Raw genomic sequence first — 18,742 nt, 5'->3', positions numbered from 1 at the left:
AACATGGCTTGCTGTTGCAGATATTTCATACACAATAACCCCATCACAGTGAATTCTACTTCCATTTTGGCACTCTAAATATTCAAACAGGACTGTGAGCACTAGCTACATGTTAAATAGTGTGAAAATACTCTAAGATAAATAGACTAACCTCTCACAAGACACATCCTGGACAACATCCTATGTTGCTTGTCAAAGATACCAATATGAGAGACGTTTGGCAAGAACATGTGTTGGAAAATGTGTTCTTAAAGACCGTATACAGGAAAATAAATAAATAATTATCCACTTCAAACCTTTAGAACTTTAAACTTGGTCTGTGAGATAAAAGTGGATAGTTTTTAAACACGGTATTGATTTGGTGAGAAAATGTTAGTGTCAGTCTGTACTCAGCAGGAGAACCTAACACACAATCATCAATTACGATCAGTTACAGATACTTTCCACAAGCAAACTGTTATATTACCTGTCCACATGATTATAGTTAATTCTTTCTTCACAACAAGAACCTGATCGGAGGTTCATTCATGTTTTCTTAAGTGCATGAGTGAGTGTGTTTGGTTTGAACAGTAACACCAACTCAATGTGGGTTGAAACCAAAAGTAATGCTGGCTATTGACATTTACTACTTTGGTGAAATCCACAAAAACCTTGAAACAATCAGGGCAAATCTTAGATTCTAACCCACATGTCCCACTCAACCTCAGCTACTGTTTATGCATTATTTTGCATAGATCCAATCAATGTTATACTGAGTAAACATATATTTTCTCTACAATCAATTCTGGCCATAAGTTATGTATCATTCTGGTGTTCCTTTCACAAGCAACGATACTAAGATTAACCTTAACTCCCATTCTTTAACATTGTACTATGGTTACCTTAGTGACTTACGATCACCTTAGTGCTTTGTGAAAGGAGGCCCTTTGATTTTCAAAGCTCTCTTAGCTAAGATTGTCGTAAGTGCCATTCATTAACATTAACTTATGACTATCTTAGCGCTAAGAGAGCTTTGAAAATCTAGGTCCTGGCCTTTGGGGAGTTTTCATGCAATTTCCTAGGATATATCATTGAAAGGAAATTCCATCACAATTCTTTGCCAACCAATGTAACAAATGACATCTGTAATATCTCAGTTACTGAGGCTAATTAGCAGTACTTTTAGTACAGTTTACAATCTGACAGATGCAAAACCTGAAAGAAGAGTCTAACCTTTCTGTGTTTAAACATCAGATGTATCTAAACTTGTCACTATAAGTTTAAAACTGCCGGGCAAGCCTTGGAATTCCAAACTTTCAATGACTTGTGTAGATAAACTTATAAAAAAAACCACTGGGGTGAGATCCACTATCTACTATATGAGGACAGGACACTACCAGCATTTAACTTTATCATGAATTCCTCGAGGAAACTTGTCTATCTCATCTAAACAGTAAGGAAATAAACATGTATTTGTCAAAAATGCACCAGATTTTTTACAAGTGGAAATCAACAGTGACCAGAACATAAATTATGTCACCAAACAGTCCCAGCTTTAACGCTTTTCTGCATCTTTTAACAAGCAATATTCTGCAAAAAGATGGGCCTACTACATTAAACAGACAATTCACCTGATAGCACTACTGAACCACAAGCCACCAATACATAAACCTAAGCAGGTATAGGAAGCTCTACTGGTAATACTGTGGTATCTATACTGAACTGAAATGCCCCTCGCATGTAGTTTATAACTATACAGGATAACAAATAAATCTTACCTATGTAGTGTTAGAGGTTAACACATAAAATGTTCACTTGATACAATACCTCTATCAAAGCTTGCTGAAATTTCTAGTAACAAACACCAAAAAAATAAAGGGACCTTTCATGATTTATGGCTAGGGGTTTGATGATTAATTTTATGGAGAAGCATGTACAATGTGAATGAAGCCCCCTAAGATTTATATACAAAGTAAGTTAACCCCCCCACATGTCATGTACAAAATCAATGCCCCCCTCCCAGAAGTTTAAGCATAATTCTTAAAATAGTAACATGTACAAAATCCCTGACCTCCCTAGAACACGTCCAAAATTGATGACACCTCCCCTACACACACACACTCTCTACCTTCCCAGAACAAAATGGGTGACCCCCCACTTAATATCATCATCACACCACCACCCCCTCCCCCAATAGCCATCTACTATGAACGGTCCCTAAACTGTTTGAGATATGAGTAACATTGAAGGGGGCGTGTCTCCAAACACCGATTTAAACAGTATTTCTGTTATATCATGGCTTGTTGGCTTATAGTGGAGGAGTGAGTGAGTGAGTTTAGTTTTACGCCGCACTCAGCAATATCCCAGCTATATGGCGGCGTATAGTGGAGGAGATTCCAGAAGTGGCACAAGTCTAAGACGTTAACCATAAGGTTTGGTTCTTGTCAATTTTCTGCATTATATCACATCTCATATACCGAACCCGAAAGGGACTGAATGCCTTGTGCCATAATACCTACTATATTGTAATAAGAGCGTACTGTTACACCCCTAAACTGAACGGCCACTCACAGTATGAAAGAACAGGAAATGGTGAAGATAGACATATACACATGTGCAACATACTGAGTTTTCTGTTGCTGCCTCAACATTATATTTGCCAAACCCAGAAACACCACAGTTGTCTTGACATGAATTACACAAGTAATACACATACAAGGTTTACATGACAAAAATATCAACTCTGTATATCGGCTATGTTAAGGCAGGGATGAAGGATACACCTGCTACGTGTATACACAAAACTATCAGAGACCAAAGCATTGGGGTGGGTTGTTGGTACTGCAACAGCATAGTCTAATCTTTAATTATTTAAAAAAATTTGGTTTAGGAAATTTAAACTTTGGATTTCCATCTTAGTTGTGGTCAGAGCTTGTTGAAATTGTTTGAATGCATGAAAAAAGTTGAAAATATAAACTGGTCCGAAAATTTATGTCACTTTATAGGTATCATGAAATTTTGAACATGCAGTTTAATAGAAATTTAAATATTGAAATAAACATTGAGAGGGGGAGAGGGGTTTCAGCTCATTTAGCAATTATTAAACATTTCCATCATGGGTCATCCTAACCACTTATCCACTTTCCTTATAGAAGGAACAGAACTAGTGGTGAGATGGTCAAACACACTGTCCAGGTAACTAACCCACTTCCTCCTCAACCTCATTAACAGATTACAGGAAATCTTTGATAATCTGCCCGATTCCAAGATCCTCTAAACTGAGGGTTCAGCTGTTGCAGGCTGAACAAATCTATTGTAACACATGCTCTGGTCTCTCATGGTATATAGGTGAGGTAGTTTACAAGAGAATTTCTATGAGATCAGCAGACAATTGAACAAATACCTTAATCCGATAAACATCCATACTTGAATGTAGTCATGATACATATCAAGAGAGTTAAAATGATTTGTACATGTGCATTTTCAGTATAATCAACTAACTTGTTACATTTGTTAGTTGCCCTAAACAAATCAAACAATTAATTCCATAAATGAATTTATTCTATTCAAAAAGACTGATAATGGACTGCATAGTAGAAGTATAAATTAACCTGTTCTTTCACATAAAAAGAAGGCAAAACTGAATATCAAGAAATGTGGTTTTCCTTGACTAACAGCTTCCTCAAATAGGGTATTTATTTGTCTTTATGGCTTCCAATATTCCTTCACATTAATAATGATCCTGTAATTATGAAACCACCTTATCCTGGTCGCCCGAAAATCCACTTCTAACTTTAGTATTTTTGAAACTCCAGTCAATGAGTGTTGCCACGGTTACCCATTCAAAGCAGGGCCATTGCTCATGCTGTTCACAGCAATGGCCTGTTTGTGGTGCTCTCTGTACAATGGCTGCCACCAAGCATAGTTTGCAACTGTACACACAGCCTATGGCAGTCCATGTATTTTAACTCCCAACTGCCTGATCATCACACTGACAAACCAGTAATGACTTTCTTCACACCAAGTAGTATTCACCCACTATTTGTTGCTTTGCATGTTAGTTTGAACTGATATCACATGTCATATATCATGCAAGTAGTGGAGAAAAGTTGAGCACGTTTCCACAAATTCTGTAATCTCAAATCAATCTGACTTGAAAAAACATAAATTTATCAGCGATATCAGAACTAAGTTGTAAACCTTTTCCTAAGTCACCATAATTTCATTCCCAACACCACACACAAAACTATTAATGTCACAAACTTTTGTGTTGGAGGAAATATTTTCAAAATTCTTTCCATGGCTGTTGCACACTGGAGGTGGCAGTCATACTGGTAGGGTGACGAAGGTGTCAAGCACGGAGGAGAGAAGGTGTCAAGCACGTAGGAGGAGAGAGGGGGTTGAGCCATAGCTTCATAATGGGACAAAAGAAGGTTATCTCCTCCTGCACCAAGGTCTTATTCCCTCCAGGCATTTCTACTTATGAAATATCCTACCGTGAGTTGTTTAAGTAACACTTTTAATGACCACAATGGAGAATCATACCAAATATTTCATTAGAAGAACTAATTATCAGGGTAACATGATTTGTTTTTCATCAGAATTCAAAGAGAAAATATACGGCTCAATAATGCACAATGACACTCTTCAATTATTTTTAAGACCTTACATTATTTAACTAATTGCCAAGATCTAGCACCATGAGCAAACACTTGCTGATTGTGTACTAGGTGCATTTTAAATATACTTCTTATTTTTTATTATTATTATTTCCAAGGCCCTGTACATCATCAATTCAATGCTAATCCACACCATCACTAGCTCGGACCAGTATGGTGCAAACCTAAAGAGAGAACTGCTCTTATCCACCATGACATGAATGCCAAAAAAGAAGCAGTTCAATATCAAAATGTCCGTGATAATGACCCCTATCAATGCTACATAATGAAAATGAAATCAATAAAGTCAGTGAAAAGATCTCCATTAATTCTTGAAACATTTTAAGAAAGGATTATGATCTTGTAAACAAAAAAAACACCTTATCCATGTGTGAGATATCTTTGACCACTTGGACCAAAGTCTCCCTGTGACCATGTGTATGAAGTCACTACACAACAAGGGTTTTAGAAGACTGACAGGATAGCACTTGTCAAGGAAATTCAAATGGCAACAGGTACATGCATATTGTCTCTAAAAGTATCGAAATAGCAGAGAATCCCGCTCTCCTGCTAAAAAGACTACAAACTTTAAAGGGTATCAAAATGCTACTTCGGCTAAAACAGTCTGGTATAAAATACTCCCCATTAAAAAAACAATCACATTCACACACATCCATGCCAATGTTTCCAACAGAAGGTGAATGGAGTCAGGCTGAAGCAGTCTTGAACTTAGACCTCTAGGATTGTTACAAAAGTTCAAAGTTGGCCTCTAGACTAGTTTCTGTACTTATATGTACAGCGTGGGGTAACCATGGTAACCAAATGTTACTGCTTTCCATTACTTCGTCCCAAAAAAGTCTGTTCTTTCATCTTAATCAGAGGTTATATGATGATAACATGAGACAACAGATCTTACATTTAGACTCATGGACATTTCCCGAAACTTTCCCCCAAAAATATTTAAAAAACAAACACTTTTTCTAATGTTTCAAGTTTCACATGTGTTGTGGAAGGTTGGTGACTTATCTGTCTTGATATTTGTGAAGAGATCAACAACTGTAACAAGTAGGGCTCTAGGATTAAGACTGCTTTAAGTGAGAACAAGAGTTTTATGCCCCACTAACTGGACATTAGGACAGGGGCAGTTTTCTGGACAAATTGGAAAGGATGTCAAATCATACCCTGGCAATATCCAATCTCAGATACCATACTTCAAATATATATAACTTACATGCAAGAGAAACATCAGAATTATTTTTAGCAATAAGACATATTGGACAGTTTTCACTGGAAACAAGTTACTGTTAACAGCAAAATACAGTATTATATATGGCCTGATTCTGTGTTTCATCACCCAACTTGAAGACACTTATTTTCAAGGAAATATCACTTGACCCAGTCTTGATTTGCATATTATAGTACTCCCACATACAAGGGAGGTCACTCCCATCATATCACACTGACAAGGGAGGTAACTCTCCCTTATTGACAACTTTCTCAAGACTGAAAGCTTTCTCAATTTCTTGTAAAAACCTGAAAATATCTGGTAATGAAACACAGAATGAAAGCATTTAACTCTTATGGACAATTCATAAGAGAGGACATCACATTATTTTATCACATAATACAGAGAAGTGCTAATAATTACGGCAAAGATTTTATCTTTAGAAGAACCTTCAGAAAAGGTCGAAAAATAAATAACGATGATTATCAGTTTCATCTGATCATGATCCTCGTCATGACTCAACTCTTGCAGTCACGCAATAACTGCGATGATTAGCTGTCGGTTGTACTGTGAAAATTGTTTGTTTAAAGACAACAGTTGCCTTCATTTGACTGCACATGCACTCACAGAACACAACACGAATAGTCCGACACAGCAGTCACTCGCATCAGTCGTCAAAACCACAGAGGTCATGACCTTCGCACCATGAACAGCCATTTGTCTTCTGTAAGCACAGCCAAGCATTCACACTACATCTTGGGCAAACACGATCAGCATGATTCCAGTTTGAAATGCACAGAGCTTGATTGGTGACAGTCATATAAATGATATTAAAATATGGGTGTTACAAAGAGACTCCAACTTTCTAAAACACATAAAAATAATCCTTTCGGATGACAAATCTAATATCTGTCAGTTTACAAAAATATCAACTGTGTCTGGAGTTCTAGTGAAGTCTAAAGTGTTGAATATTTGCAAATTTTCAAACTATGCAATTGACAAAGAGTTTGGGAACAATTATTTGTCCAATTCTCCCATATTAAATATCAACGCCATTGTAATGATGACGTTCACTGCACCTGAACTCCATGCATTCAAACATTCTGTCTCCTGTTGTAGAAAAGCACAGGTCCTGCTGCCAGGACAGATATTCCCTCATCAGATACAGGAGAAAGACAACTTGGTCAGAACCAACAAATGCTATTTCATTAATGATCAAATTTGAGATCCAATTCATCCCTGAATCGTTCCTGGTGCAGACACAGGATTTCTCAATCCTGACGAAGCTCCACAGAAAGAGCATACCCGACCTGATACATGGTCGGGTCTCAACAACAAAGGTAATACGTCTGTATAAATCGTCACAAAGAGCATGTAATTATCGTGTGTAGCTTCAGACTTGGTCCTAGTTGACGATTCCGTTTGCCTCCTGTCGCTCTGAATTAACATCCTGAAGACGACGCATTAGTCGACTGGAACACATTTTCTTCGTCGGGCTGTCATCGACGTCGTCATCGTGGTCCACCTCAAGGATCCTCTTCCCTGTCAACTTACGCTCCCCCATGCGGACCATGTTATTTATTGCACGCAGGTCCTGCAACGAAATGTTGAATTGAATTATAGGCCAATTATTTTGTAAACAAAACATAAAACAAGCATTGTCACTAAGGTGACATAATCCCCCGCCACAAATTATCAAATCAAACTTAAAAAGTAATGAAAGTGAAGGTCGTAATTTAAGATAAAGTTAAATGTCAACAAAAACATGACCAGCCAACCTCTCTTGATATCTTACTCTGTAGTTGTTCAAACACACACATATTTTCAAGACTCACTTTGACCTTGACATGAATGTCTTAGTGTATGAAATATGCAAAATAGTTATAAAGAAATTGCTTATTGAAAAACATTCAAGGGAAGTCTTGAAAGTCTATGAAGAAAATCCAGTGAACTGTTCTTGAGATACCTCGCTGACAATCTTAACATGCAGTTTAACATGCTGAAATCTTCAAAGTGTCGCCGTGACCTTGAAAATTATGTGAAGGTCACCAAAATCGACTGGGCCTTGCACCTTCCCCAGATGAAGCTTGGTGTCAAATATGAAGAAAGTACAGTGAATGGTTCTTGAGGTATCTTGTTGACAAGCTTAACATGCAGCTTAACATGCTGAAATCTTCAAAGAGTCGCCATGACCTTGAAAATTAGGTGAAGGTCACCAAAATCAACTGGGCTCTGTGCCTTCCCTAGATAAAGCTTGGTGTTGAATATGCAGCAAATCCAGAGAACGGTTCTCGAGATATCTCGCTGACAAGGGTAAAACGTTAAAAGTCCCCTTGTGGCCTTGAAATGAAGGTCAAGGTCACCAAACCTGACTGGGACCTTTCTGTTACTGTGATGCACCTAGGTACCAAATATGAAAAGAATCCAGTCAACGGTTCTTAAGATATTCCAATTCGTACGTACAGACGGACGGAGTCTAATATTATATCCCCCGCTTCGCACTAAATGAGAGGCGGGGGATAATATAAGTGTCCTGGGAACAATGAACGATGTCACAATTGTGTTAAGTGTTCAATGATATTAGCAGGAAGGACAGGATTCAGCAAGCTGACTGATATTGTGGATTAATGGAGGAGTGCACACAAACATTCATGACACACTTCCTTTCAGGCAAACAAATGGTGTATAATGCCCTGATATTCAACCCAACTCTACTGACTGGAAACATTCCTACCTAGAAGGGTATTATTCTGATATCACTTGTCACCTGGTAGGATCAAACAGTACATTAACAAAATTTGTGCATCATTTCTGTGGATTATATACAAGTATATTGGTACGTGTACCATATTTACTTTACAATGCTGAGTGCGGCGTAAAACTAAACTCGCTCACTACTTTACAATATCTGACGTTAGAAAGGTTCATTTTAGTGTTATCTAATTGTGAGAGTTCAATTAACAGAGCAAACACTTAGTAGGGTTACTCAAAGGGCAAACAGTCAACTGAGATGCCGAACAACGGGAATCACATCAAGCATGACAATGTCAGGGGTTTGTGGGAATCACATCAAGCATGACAATGACAATGTCAGGGGGGAATTTGTGGGAATCAATGTCAGGGGTTTGTGGTTTGTGGGAATCGCATCAACAAATGTCAGGGCTTGACAATGTCAGGGGTTTGTGGGAATCACATCAAGCATGACAATGTCAGGGGTTTGTGGGAATCACATCAAGCATGACAATGTCAGGGGTTTGTGGGAATCACATCAAGCATGACAATGTCAGGGGTTTGTGGGAATCACATCAAGCATGACAATGTCAGGGGTTTGTGGGAATCACATCAAGCATGACAATGTCAGGGGTTTGTGGGAATCACATCAAGCATCAAGCATGACAATGTCAGGGGTTTGTGGGAATTGCATCAAGCATGACAATGTCAGGGGTTTGTGGTTTAACACCGCACTCAGCACGCTTCCAGCGGTGATAGTCTGTAAATCATAGAGTCTGGACCACACAATCCAGTGATCAACAACCTGAGCATTGATCTACACAAGTGGGATACGATGACATGTGTCAACCAAGTCGGCAAGCCTGAAAACCCAATCCCGTTACGACAAGAAATGGGTTGCTGAAAATCAATTCTAACCCGGATCTTCATGGGAATGTCTGAGGTACATGATGGTGATAACTTAATCAACTACCTGGATAGATCAGCAGGTAATGCCGAATGCTTCTACCAACCTTTGCTGGGCTCCTGTTTATGCAGAATGAGATGCCTTTCGGCTGAGTTGTGTGTGACATGCTGCCTGCGTGGGGGGAGATATACACAGAGTATTTGCTGGAGACACAGTAGGGAAGCGGCACGCTTTGCTAACCTTCGTACCAACGGCAGCGGGGACAAGGGAGGTATATCCTGGGTAACAAATAAAACTGATCACAACCAAGTTGAAACTAAATCAAATGCTATCACGTAATCTAAAAAGAAGAACACCCAATTCTTTCATATTTCAGTCTGGTGTCTCCAACCATGATATTGCTGGAATATTAATAAAAGTGGTATAAAAGCAAACTCACTCACTCACTCATGGCAGGAATATAACTGCAGTATCTGCGACTTCTTTTGAGCAGTATATGTCAAAGACTCACAGAAAATTATTACATCAGACTGATATAGATTAAACATACTAAACAGATAAAGTATATTCATTTAATTGTTTCATTTATTATCTAATTGAAGCAATATTCTTGTTGGTTTTATTTAAAAGTTATTAAAATGGAAAAAATGTTGCAATCAAATTAAATTATCAACTGAAGTGACAAGAGTGACTTACAGATGTTGCGCTTTGCTGAGGAAAATTTCAGTGCAAAACTCTTTATTCTCTTCACAAAGAGACCTGAAAAGGAATATGATCCACAATAAAATATACAATCAAATCAGACAGTGTGCTCACTGTAACCACTCATCACAATGTCGCTTAATCCTTCTTAAAGAAACACAAGAGGGATGTCACAATAGAACTATTCCCCAATATGCTCGCATTTTTGATACTTTAGGCACGACATGATACTTTATCCGCTTCAAAATAAACACTTAATACAAGTATCTTACACAATAAAGCGTCCAGGTTTGTTCTTTTCTCTCACTTTTGTTGCTTTCTTTCACATGTACTTATAATTATCTGCTTCATTGCTTTCATTCACCTGATGAAGGATGGGAATATGTTCATAATACAGAACTTCACATCAGTAAATTCTCCCTGTTTATTGGTATCATTTACACGGTCAGATTGACATCAAATGACAATGTCAGGGGTTTGTGGGGGTTCAATGGAATCATATCAAGCATCACATCAATCAAGCATGACAATGTCAGACAATGTCAGGGGTTTGTGGGAATCATATCAAGCATGACAATGTCAGGGGTTTTGTGGAGAATCACATCAAGCATGACAATGTCAGGGTTTGTGGGAATCACATCGCTACGACATGACAAATCACATCAAGCGACAATGTCAGGGTTTGTGGAATCATATCAAGCATGACAACGTCAGGGGTTTGTGGAATCACATCAAAGCATGACAATGTCAGGGCTTGTGGGAATTGTGGGAATCAGGGGTTTGTGGGAATCATCAAGCATGACAATGTCAGGGTTTGTGGGAATCACATCAATGCATGAATCACATCAAGCATGACAATGTCAGGGGTTTAATGGGGAATCACCAAGCTACGACAATGTCAGGGTTTGTGGGAATCATGTCGTCACAGGGTTTGTGGAATGTCACATCAAGCATGACAATGTCAGGGTTTGTGGGAATCACATCAAGCATGACAATGTCAATGTCTAAGGGTTTGGGAATTTGTCACAGTCAATCACATCAAGCCCCATGCATCGATTCCTATTTTAAAACTTTATCTATTCAAATTTTTATGCTACATCTCTGTCGAATCAGTCTTGATGTAAAATTATACAGATGGCTCACATAAATAGGTAGCTAGCTTTGTGGGAATCACATCAAGCATGACAATGTCGAGGTTTGTGGTGGTAATCACATCAAGCATGACAATGTCAGGGTGCACACAATGTCAGGTGGGAATTTGTGTCAGGGTTTGTGGTAATCACATCAAATGCATTTGACAATGTCGGGGATTTGTGGTAACGCCATCAAGCATGATATGGGGTTTATGTCATCACATCAATGTCAGGGTTTGCTGGGAATGCTATCGACAATGTCAGGGGTTTGTGGGAATCACATCAAGCATGACAATGTCAGGGTTTCCATGGGAATCATATCGCATGCCATGACAATGTCAGGGTTTGTGGTAATCACATCAAAGCATGACAATGTCAGGGTTTGTGGGAATCACATCCAAGCATGACAATGTCAGGGGTTGAATCAATCAAGCATGACAATGTCAGGGTTTGTGGGAATCACATCACATGACAATGTCTCAGGGGTTTGTGGGAATGATGACAATGTCAGGGGTTTGTGTCAGGGGTTTGTGGGAATCACATCAAGCATGACAATGTCATCAAGCATGACAATGTCGGGGTTTGTGAATCACATCAAGCATGACAATGTCAGGGGTTTGTGGGAATCACATGTCAGGGGGGAATCACATCACATGACAATTTTTGTGGTTTAACACCGCGGGTTTGTGAATCACTCAGTGACAATGTCAGCTTCAAAATCAGCGACAATGTGATAGTCTGTAAATCATAGAGTCTGGACCACACATTGCATCCAGTGATCAACAACGCTTCAGCTGAGCATTGATCTACACAAGTGGGATACGATGACATGTGTCAACCAAGTCGGCAAGCCTGAAAACCCAATCCCATTACGACAAGAAATGGGTTGCTGAAAATCAATTCTAACCCGGATCTTCATGGGAATGTCTGAGGTACATGATGGTGATAACTTAATCAACTACCTGGATAGATCAGCAGGTAATGCCAATGCTTCTACCAACCTTTGCTGGGCTCCTGTTTATGCAGAATGAGATGCCTTTCGGCTGAGTTGTGTGTGACATGCTGCCTGCGTGGGGGGAGATATACACAGAGTATTTGCTGGAGACACGGCGTGGCGACGCTTGCTGGCTTTGTACCAACGGCAGCGGGGACAAGGGAGGTATATCCTGGAGTAACAAATAAAACTGATCACAACCAAGTTGAAACTAAATCAAATGCTATTACGTAACCTAAAAGAAGAACACCCAATTCTTTTATATTTCAGTCTGGCGTCTCCAACCATGATATTGCTGGAATATTACTAAAAGTGCTATAAAAGCAAACTCACTCACTCATGCCAGGAATATTAACTGCAGTATCTGTGACTTGCAGTATATGCCAAAGACTCACAGAGACTCATATCAGACTGATATAGATTAAACATACTAAACAGATCAAGTATAGTCATTTAACTATTTCATTTATTATCTAATTGAAGCAACATTCTTGTTGGTTTTTATCTAAAAAGTTATTAAAATAGAAAAAAGGTTGCAATCAAATTAAATTATCAACTCAAGTGACAAGAGTGACTTACAGATGTTGCGTTTGCTGAGGAAAATTTCAGTGCAAAACTCTTTATTCTCTTCACAAAGACCTGGAAAGGAATATGATCCACAATCAAATATACAATCAAATTCGACAGTGTGCTCACTGGAACCACTCATCACAATATGGTCAGCGATAATCCTTCTTAAAGAAACACAACAGGGATGTCACAATAGAACTATTCCCCCAATATGCTACACATCTTGATACTTTAGGCACTATATGATACTTTATCCGCTTAAAAAATAAACACTTAATACTAGTATCTTACACGATTAAGCATCAGAGTTGGTTATTTTTTTATTTCTTTTTCACTTTTGTTGTTTTCACATGTAAATATATACTGACCGCAATGAAAACGCATAAGGGTTTTTTACAGATCATTTTTTGAAACATAAGTGAGAAGTACTAATGATGCACTGAATATTTGAAATGAATGTTCAAAACTTGATTAGGAACAGTTGTTTGAGTTCAAATCCACTTCATGCATCCGGAAACAGTTGTGGAAACGCATTTTTAATCACTCGTTGAAACACAGCAAGGCAATCCTGACAATGAAAATGCATGTGCACCTCGTGAGGTCTTTCCCATATAATGCACGTGTATAGAGAGTTCAGTAGCCGCAACGGAATCTGCAGCAATGTGCACACGCTCTGGGACTCCTTGAAGCCGGTATTTCACAAAATCTTGTTGCTAGGCGCCTTATGTCAAACAGTCCACCATTAGCAGTCTTGTCAGTTGTCACCAGATGACAGGGAGCATTGCCGACCACCCTCAACTAGGACGACTTCCGGTTACGACGGCCAGACAAGATCGACAGATGCGACTGGCGCACCTTTGAGATCGCTTCAGAACGGTAACAGCAACAGCAGCAGCAACGATTGGTAGCCATGACAGAAGGATCCAACAATCAACAGTCATTCGACGCCTGAACTGTCGACGTCCATACTGTGGCCCTGTGCTTCAGCCCCGTCACCGCCAAGCCCGATGTCAATTCGCACAGCAGTATGCGCAACAACAACCAGTTTTCTTTCACAGCCTTGTCTTTTCAGATGGGTCATGGTATTGTGTGTCATTTGTGGATGGAAGTCAGCGTGTTTACAGACGTCGTGGGGAACATTAGGCAGGCCCATGTGTCAAGACAAAGAAATCGATTTGGTGGTGGTAGTGTAATGGTTTGGGGGTACATCAACGCACGTTTCAGGAGTGATCTGCCTGTCATCCAAGGTAATCTGACTGCACAGCGTTATGTGGATGAAGTCCTGAGGCCCGTAGTGGTTCATTTGCTGCGCCGTCACCAACGCCCTCGATGTCCACTAACATTCCAACATGTGAAACGCCCGTCCTCATGCCGCCAGGGTGACACAAGCATTCATTCAGCAAGCTGGAATTAATGTGATGGACTGGCCAGCGTATTCACCAGATCTCAACCCTATTGAGCATTTGTGGAATGAACTGGGGAGACGTGTTTATCAACGTCAGCCACCACCAGCCAACGTTTCAGATCTCACACTGGTCTTGCAGCAATAATGGAGGAACATTCCCATGGCCTTCATTGCTCGCCTTGGTGACTCATTGCCCCATTGTCTCAATGCCTGCGTCAGGGCGAATGGAGGACACAGAACATACTGACAGTGTTTAAAGGGGTGACCTTGTTTGACCTTATCTGTACCACTCGTATTTGCTGATATCCAACTTTTTCAAAACCGTAATCATTGCTTATTACCCATGTAAACTGAAAATGATTTTGCATCTAAACCTTTGTTTTTTGTCACTTTATTCCACATCAAAATCAGTTATGTGTTTACGCTGCGGGTCAGTATAATTATCTTCTTCATTGCTTTTATTCACTTGACGAAGGAGTGGGAATATGCTCATAATACAGAACTTCACATCAGTAAATACGCCCTGTTTATTGGTATCATTTACAGTCCGTTTGTCAACACTGAATTGCAAAATACTTCAAAATCAGGAATAGTCTTTGTAGTGCGAGCAGTTCCTGTTTGGGTTGTAACTCCTACCGAAGTGCCTCCCTTTGTTAAAGATATAACTTGTACACCTAACAATATGATAGTTTCAGAAACAACTCTTTCCACTGATGGGTATAAAGATAACAAGTGTTTGCCACTAACATGGCAAAGTCCCCCATAAAAACTTACAGCGTTATAGAACTGTATCAGGTCTCCTCTCTCAAAGTCAAATGTTGCCTCACCCCTAGCAGCTTGGTGGGGGTGGGGGGCTGACTGTTGGGGTGGGGGACAGGAAGAGTACTGTCGGAGCGAATGAATCCAAGCATTTCAGTTTTCTCTGCAAAACATAATACCAGGATGAGTTAGATTTGTATATTTTCGTGGACATGGACAAGATTTTTCTCCAATCAGGTAATGATATTTAAGAATGAAATTTTATTCATAATGCATATTGTCTCAAACAAAATCTCTGAGATAGATCATCAGTGTAACATTTAGTCTATAGTCTTTTTAATGTAGTTAAAACATGCATCAATACTCCATCGATATGGCAGCGGACAATAAATATTGGTGTCTGTACTAAACAAACCGGCGATTGCAAATATCGGCAACTATCCATGCCATCAGGGTGCAACGACACATTCAATTAGGACCACTTCATCCATAAAGTTGCTTCTTTCAGTCGGCACAACTACCGGCAGAATCCCCATGAAGCAGGGTAGACGCCATGAGTCACGTCAAGCTGGTTCGCAACTAACCTGGGGCAACAACAACTTGCTCATCAAGATTTCCACTAGTCTCGGACAACTGGAATAGTGGCCATTCTATTTATTCCTGGTAGGGTGTTCACCTTGTGATTTGGTGCAAATTTCAGAATTAATTCTGCTGTTGAGACAGTCTTACTTTTGTCTCGGTCCTTCTCGTCTTCCTTGTTGACAGGGGACGACGAGCCACTGGCACCGCTCTTGCTGCTCGCTGCTCCCGGACGCGTTGCGGTGACGGCCGATGAGCAGTACACTGCGATACACCTGCAGAGAGAGGACATGTTTATGTCTTTACTGTAAAGCCACAGTGAGAAATATTCTAGTTGTATAAAGCAGGCCTGTGAATGATCAAATCTGAGATGTTAGGATCTGTAAGTATGGTGGAGCGAGAGAGTTTAGTTTTATACCACTTTTAGCCATATTGAAGCAACGCCACAGCAGGGGATGCCAGAAATGGGCTTCACACACTGTACCCATGTGGGGAATCAAACCCGCATCTTCGGCGTGACAAGCAAGTGATTTAACCACTAGGCTACACCATCGTCCCTCTAAGGATGATGGATAACAAACCACAAAAATTCATAAACAACTCATACAAGGGTTCACTTAGGCCTGCTCAGACCATAATTCATCCCAAAGTCTGCAACTTATGTCATAGATAACAGGGCAAATAAAGAAGAAGAGGTTTTGACCAGCTTAAATTTACAAAATTTACAAAGGTTTAAGTGGTAACCTTCAATAAGGGCTAGTACAAATTTCAGGTTTATTTATTCTCAAAATATTAAACAAAGTAAAGTTGAACAAAGACTATAATAATGATCAACCATCCTTCCACTCACATGACTTTGAGCCTGTGGTTGAACTCTGTAGCACTTCATGATTTGCTGGAATGTTAGCGGTTTTTTGGCACACCTGTAGAAAAAGTATATATGAAAAAAAGACACCACTATGTGTATATTCTAAAGAGCAGGTATGGATCAACACTGCTTTAAACATTATTTCATGTGGAAGAAAAGCCTTACATGTCTCAGATTAATGATGTCATGATACATAAGTTTCATGAATCAATACGTATCACAATACCCATGTCAAGATGTGATACGTATTACAATACCTATTTTCGCATTAATATTTCATATTTTATAGTTGTCCATGAAAACATCAACATTTTTTCTCTCAGAGATTAAAAAAGTTCTAATTTCTCATCTTTGTGCATGAAAAATAATCATTTAGAACTCTCATAACATCAAAAAACATGATACAATTGCAATATGTAAACGATACATAAACATATTTAAAACGATACTCTCAAAACTAAATATCGATACAGTTTTGTATGTATCGATAATTGTGCTTAGAAAAAGCATTGACGCATCAATGTATCCATGTATCGTGGCATCCCTAGGTGAGTGAGTGAGTGAGTGAGTTAATATTTAACAATATCTCAGCCATATCGTCCCTAGGTGAGGTGAGGTGAGATTGGGTTTAACGTCGTGCTTGAGAATATTTCGCACCGGGCAGACGCTCTAACCACTACACCACGGAGGCGGTCCATGGCATTCCTTTCTCAGATGTTTTAAATCTCATGACCAGGAAGACAGGTATGGTGCTTGCCATAAAGTTAACCTGGCTGGGTAAACATGGGAGTCAAACCACAGGTATCTGGCTCCACAAGGAACCTGTCTGCTTGTGTATACTTGGAATCAAGACACCTTGAGGACTCGTCAAATGGGTGAAAAATACAAAGTATGAGTTTTGTTTGTTTGCTGCTAAACATCACGACTGGCATTATTCCAGCTACTTGTCCAGTCTGGACTGAACAAACCAGAGATTGACATAAGACAATGATCCATGCCATCAGTTCATACTAACATGTTATAAAGCAGATCTGACCAGACGATTCATGAAGTCATCTCCTACAACAAGGACAGGTGGCTGGGGGACCGCCTCCGTGGTGTAGTGGTTAGAAGGTCGCGGGTTCGATCCCCGACCGCGTCATACCAAAAGACGTTAAAATATGGTACTTGTTGGTTCCTGCCTGGCTCTCGGCATTAATGGGTACCACAAGGACTGGTCGGCTCGGAGTCAGTATAATGTGTCTGAGTGGGGTATTCATGCTTCACTGCGGCATGGTATCTCAGTGGGCTAGCACTATAAAACCAGCTACAGTCTTGGCTAGTACAAGCAGCCGCACATACACATACTCACGCATGCACGTCGTCATATGAGCGAAATATACTGAAGCACGACGTTAAACGCAATTTCACCTCACCTGACAGGTTGCTGGGGAAATTCGAACCAACTATCCCACGTGTGTCCACCTACATACAGTTCACAATGTTGATTGTTTGCTTAGTGCGTATTCAGCCAAATTCAAGCTATATGACGGCAACTTGTAAATAATCGAGTCTGATTACACAAACCAGATTACACATTGTGAGTGAGTGAGTTTAGTTTTACGCCGCTTTTAGCAATATTCCAGCAATATCATGGCAGGGGACACCAGAAATGGGCTTCACATTGTACCCATGTGGGGAATCGAACCCAGGTCTTCGGCGTGACGAGCAAACGCTTTAACCACTAGGCTACCCCACCGTCCCTTACATATTGTGAGTAACTATCAACACTGTCAGGGTGCAAGGACACACTATCGACCAGGTCAGTGACTCAGACCATCTAATACATTCAGTTGCTTTTTATGACAAGCACCAAGTGGGGTCAGAAATGAGAGAGTGAATGTTATTGTATGACCCAGGCAGTGATATTGGAATGTTTTGTCAAAAAAACTGACCAGGTGGACCATGTGATCTAAGCACATAACCAACCAGAGTGTCGTACAAAACAACCTTAACGCTAAGACTAACATAAGTCTATATTATGGGAGTTGAGGTCACCTTAGCGCTAAGATCATTCTGTTCAACGACACCCAGATCACATGACGTAATCACCAGCTTCGTGAAGCTGACAATGGAGAGTGGGATTCCGGAACCTATCTACTAGTGTTAGGAATTGGTTGAAATCTCACAATTGATGATTGCTTCATTACCAACGAACAATCATCGAAAAAAATTGGTTAGCGTCATTTTTCAG

At 39.8% G+C, this 18,742-nt stretch overlaps 1 protein-coding gene across 1 annotated transcript in view; it reads right to left on the bottom strand.

The window, feature by feature from the left end:
- Positions 1–1,992: 1,992 nt before the first annotated feature.
- The window catches only part of LOC124285218 (retinoblastoma-like protein 1), a 51,244-nt gene continuing 34,494 nt past the window's right edge, over positions 1,993–18,742 (bottom strand). The window contains 8 exon segments of the mRNA XM_046721415.1: positions 1,993–7,456; positions 12,336–12,500; positions 12,908–12,967; positions 15,078–15,127; positions 15,130–15,225; positions 15,792–15,862; positions 15,864–15,916; positions 16,492–16,559. Of these exon segments, the coding sequence (XP_046577371.1) occupies positions 7,268–7,456; positions 12,336–12,500; positions 12,908–12,967; positions 15,078–15,127; positions 15,130–15,225; positions 15,792–15,862; positions 15,864–15,916; positions 16,492–16,559 (752 nt within the window). The 3' untranslated portion in view covers positions 1,993–7,267.

This window comes from Haliotis rubra, unplaced genomic scaffold (genome assembly GCF_003918875.1).
Source record: "Haliotis rubra isolate DU_JTF1 unplaced genomic scaffold, ASM391887v1 Scf11, whole genome shotgun sequence".
Taxonomy (NCBI): Eukaryota; Metazoa; Mollusca; class Gastropoda; order Lepetellida; family Haliotidae; genus Haliotis; species Haliotis rubra.
Note: the sequence above shows the minus strand (reverse complement) of the source record. Positions and strands in the feature narration are given on the sequence as shown.